The sequence below is a fragment of the Malaclemys terrapin genome, chromosome 1 (genome assembly GCF_027887155.1).
Source record: "Malaclemys terrapin pileata isolate rMalTer1 chromosome 1, rMalTer1.hap1, whole genome shotgun sequence".
Lineage (NCBI taxonomy): Eukaryota > Metazoa > Chordata > Testudines > Emydidae > Malaclemys > Malaclemys terrapin.
In genome coordinates this window covers 351,885,461-351,889,881 of record NC_071505.1, presented here as the reverse complement: position 1 = coordinate 351,889,881, position 4,421 = coordinate 351,885,461, and the positions used below count along the sequence as shown (strand labels likewise).

At 42.8% G+C, this 4,421-nt stretch overlaps 1 protein-coding gene across 1 annotated transcript; it reads left to right on the top strand.

The window, feature by feature from the left end:
- Positions 1–1,458: 1,458 nt before the first annotated feature.
- On the top strand, positions 1,459–2,406 carry LOC128833112 (olfactory receptor 52R1-like). The gene has a single exon (XM_054021040.1). It carries the CDS (start codon positions 1,459–1,461, stop codon positions 2,404–2,406), a length of 948 nt encoding a protein of 315 aa, XP_053877015.1.
- Positions 2,407–4,421: the final 2,015 nt, after the last annotated feature.

The following is a 4,421-nucleotide window of genomic DNA, read 5'->3' as shown; positions in this document are numbered from 1 at the left end:
CTGGGAGATCACAATGAGTTGGTTGTCTACAATGACCCCTAAATCCTTTCCAGGGTCCCTGCATTCCATAATGCAGTGCCCCAGTCTATGGATCAAGACTGCATGCCCTGTTCTGAGATGATCCCTTTGCATTTGTCTGTAATAAAACATTTTGTTTGCATGGACCCAGCTTGCCAAATGTTCCAGATCAATCAATATGCCTGCCCTGGCCTCCTCATTGTAACGAATCTGGCAATCTTTGGGTCATCTGTAAATTTTATCTTCAGTGATTTTCTATTTGATTCCAGATCATTGATGAAAATATTGAATAGTATTGGGCCAAAAACAGATCCCTGCAGAACCTCATAAAAACACCCCCATTCACTGACAGTGGCCCATGGACAACTGCTTTCTAAGATCTTTCAGTTAGCCAGTTTTTAGTCCACTTTACATGTGCTCTACTGATATTGTATAGTGTGCATTTTTTTATCTGAATTTTTCCCCCTATTGAAACAAATGCCTCAGAGAAATCGAAGTGTATTGCATCTGCTTGGTTCCCTTGATCAATCAAAAGTGTACTCTCATTGAAGGATGAAATCTGGTTTATTTGACAAGACGTGTTTTCCGTAAACCATGTTGTTGACTGGCATTAATTATATTCCTATGGGGTTTTTCTAACTAATCCCAGACCAACTTTTCCATTCTTTCTTAGTTTTGTAAAATCTTTCTTTAAAACTTTCCCTTTTTTATTGAATCATTTACATTTTACCCAGAACTGTCCTTTCCCCCTCCCCCTTTTTTTTTTCTTTTGTCTCTCCGGCTGCCTCAGTGTGTACTTCTGGTTATGAGTGAGATGTGTGCTTAATCATTCAGTTCGTAACTCTGGTGTTTGGAACTCTAAGATTCAATTGTAGATGCTGTTTATTGCCATCCTTGACTGCTAATGGACTGGAAAGTATTTCATCATCTTATGTGATATATGTTTCTCACACTGCTTCTTTCCGAATGCAGAACACAACTATATCTTGAAGATATCTACCTTTCCTGCAACATTAACAAACTTTGTTTCTCCCTCAGAGAATTGAGCCATACCTTTTCTAGGATTTCTTTTGTTCTCAGTATACTTTTATAACCTCCTTTTTGTAATCCTTAAACCTGCGAAGCATGGATTTTTCCATGATGTTTTTAGCATGCCTTATCAATATTCATAAATTCCAATTTGTATTATTTGCTCTCTATTTTCCCTTTTTCCCCATATGTCATATATTGCTTCCCATTCCATCCTTCCCCCAATTGCTCCCATGAGAACAGTCCTCAGTTGTGCATGTAGTGTCTCATATTAACATTTCCTCTCCATTCAGGCATTTGTACTGCAACCATCACCATAGAGCCTGGGCACATACACAAAGTCAGAAGAATGTACAGTACATGCAGGAGACACCGTTCTGTCTCAGAGTTGGACACCTTCTCCCCTACTCCATGTCAGATTCCAACACAACCGACTTCACCAACCCCTCCACCTTCATCCTGCTGGGCATTCCTGGCCTGGAGGTGGCCCATGTCTGGATCTCCATCCCCTTCTGCACCATGTACATCATAGCCATCTTGGGTAACTTCACCATCCTATTCGTCGTGAAGAGGGAGCGGAGCCTCCGTGCCCCAATGTACTATTTCATCTGCATGCTGGCTGTTACCGACCTGGTGCTGTCTACATCCATCCTGCCCAAAATGCTGAGCATCTTCTGGTTCAATTCAAGGGAGATTGATTTCAGTGCCTGCCTCACCCAGATGTACTTCATTCACTCGTTCTCGGTGATGGAGTCTGGGATCCTCGTGGCCATGGGTTTTGACTGCTATGTGGCCATCTGTGATCCCCTCAGACATTCCACCCTCCTGGCAAACCCCATGGTGGCCAAGATCGGCCTTGCTGGGGTGCTGCGTGGTGGCATGCTCATACTGCCCTATCTCATCCTGACGAGGCAGTGGCCATATTGCGAAACTAACATCATCCCTGATACATACTGTGCACATATAGCTGTGGTGAAACTGGCCTGCGCTGATACCCGCATAAGTAGTTACTACGGCCTCTTTGTGCTATTCTTTGTGAAGGGTCTGGATATGGTTTTTGTTGCATTGTCCTATACACAGATCCTCAGGGCCATCTTCCGCCTCCCCACAAAGGATGCCCGGCTCAAGACTTTTGGGACCTGCAGCTCCCATCTCTGTTCCATCTTAGCCTTTTTCATCCCAAATCTCTTCTCCTCTCTCACGTACAGTTTTGGCAACAATGTGGCCCTGCATTTCCGTGTTCTCATTGGCAACATGAACCTCCTGGTGCCCCGCACGCTAAACCCCATCATCTATGGTGTGAGGACCAAACAGATCCGGGACAGGCTGCTCCGGCTCTTTATTTGTAAAGACATCTAAATTTTTCTCCTCGTGCTCTGGCTCTCAGACTGACATCCATGCAGAGCTGTTTGGTGAGACGGTGCTGGGCCCTCTTCCCTGAATCAATTATTGGACTGTCAAAGTGACATTGAATGCTTTCCTGGCCTTACTGTGCTGTGTCAATGTGACAGACTGGGGAATTGGTCTGTGTACAGCTCATTAACTCATAGGGTTCCCACCTTTCTAATTGCTTTTAACTGGACCTCTGAGGCCCTGTGCCCTGCCCCGCTTATTCCTCCAAGGCCCTGCCCCTTTTTCCAGTGGGACACAGCTGAGAATGTGAAATTCAGGACAAACCGCTTAGAAATTGGGCAGAGACACCCCAGACTGCTGGTTATTCTATCATTTGATAATACCAAGCCAGCAACAAATGTAAAGTTCTGTTTCACCAAATTGGTTAACTAGAAACCAAAAATGCCATCTCCTTAGACATCCCAGCCTTCGGCTCACCATCCGGACATTGGACTCCATAATGAGCTGTTAGTGAAAACAAATTTGATCATATATAGGGCCTTTCTAATCCCAAGGCAAATACATAACTAAGATATTACCCAATAACACTGGTCTACAATTTTTGAGAAGTCGTCTGCTTCAGAGATAAAATGTGCTATTTATTATGTATTTTGATGTGCTGAATTCAAATATGACAATTAAAACAACTGATTGGCTACTGTTTCTAAGATATTTAAGTTTTTACATTTTATGTCTATGTATATTGTGTAGATAGTAGAATTTTAATCATAAATTGTAAACCTAGGTCTTTTCATGTGTTAATGGTTGCTTTACATGATAATATTTCACCTGTCCTGTTTATGTAACACTTTAAAAATCAGCAAAAGGGTTATATAAATACAATTTATTATGAAACAAAAGGCAAAAAACTATTCTGCACATAGTTTAGTCCTATTCAGTGTCTACTCGGTGCTTCTTGCTTTGTCTCTTGAATTCATTAAGTGGAGCATCTCTTGTCACTGTCCAGCAATAGTCTGCAAGCATTGATGGGCTCCATTTGCCCTGATAGCATTTCTCCATTGTTGCAATGTCCTGGTGAAATCGCTCGCCGTGCTCGTCGCTCACTGCTCCGCAGTTGGGTGGAAAAAAATCTAGATGAGAGTGCAAAAAATGTATCTTTAGTGACATGTTGCAACCAAGGCTTTTGTATGCCTTGAGGAGGTTTTCCACCAACAACCTGTAGTTGTCTGCCTTGTTGTTTCCTAGGAAATTTATTGCCACTAACTGGAAGGCTTTCCATGCCGTCTTTTCCTTTCCACGCAGTGCATGATCAAATGCATCATCTCGAAGAAGTTCACGAATCTGAGGACCAACAAAAACACCTTCCTTTATCTTAGCTTCATTTAACCTTGGAAATTTTCCACGGAGGTACTTGAAAGCTGCCTGTGTTTTGTCAATGGCCTTGACAAAGTTCTTCATCAGACCCAGCTTGATGTGTAAGGGTGGTAACAAAATCTTTCTTGATTCAACAAGTGGTGGATGCTGAACACTTTTCCTCCCAGGCTCCAATGACTGTTGGAGTGGCCAATCTTTCTTGATGTAGTGGGAATCTCTTGCACGACTATCCCATTCGCGGAGAAAACAGCAGTACTTTGTGTATCCAGTCTGCAGACCAAGCAAGAGAGCAACAACTTTCACATTGCCACAAAGCTGTCACTGATGTTGGTCATAGTTTATGCACCTCAAAAGTTGTTTCATGTTGTCATAGGTTTCCTTCATATTGACTGCATGACCAACTGGAATTGATGGCAAAACATTGCCATTATGCAGTAAAACAGCTTTAAGACTCATCTTTGATGAATCAATGAACAGTCTCCACTCATCTGGATCGTGAATGATGTTGAGGGCTGCCATCACACCATCGATGTTGTTGTAGGCTGCAAGATCACCTTCCATGAAGAAGAATGGGACAAGATCCTTTTGACGGTCATGGAATATGGAAACCCTAACATCACCTGCCAGGAGATTCCACTGCTGTAGTC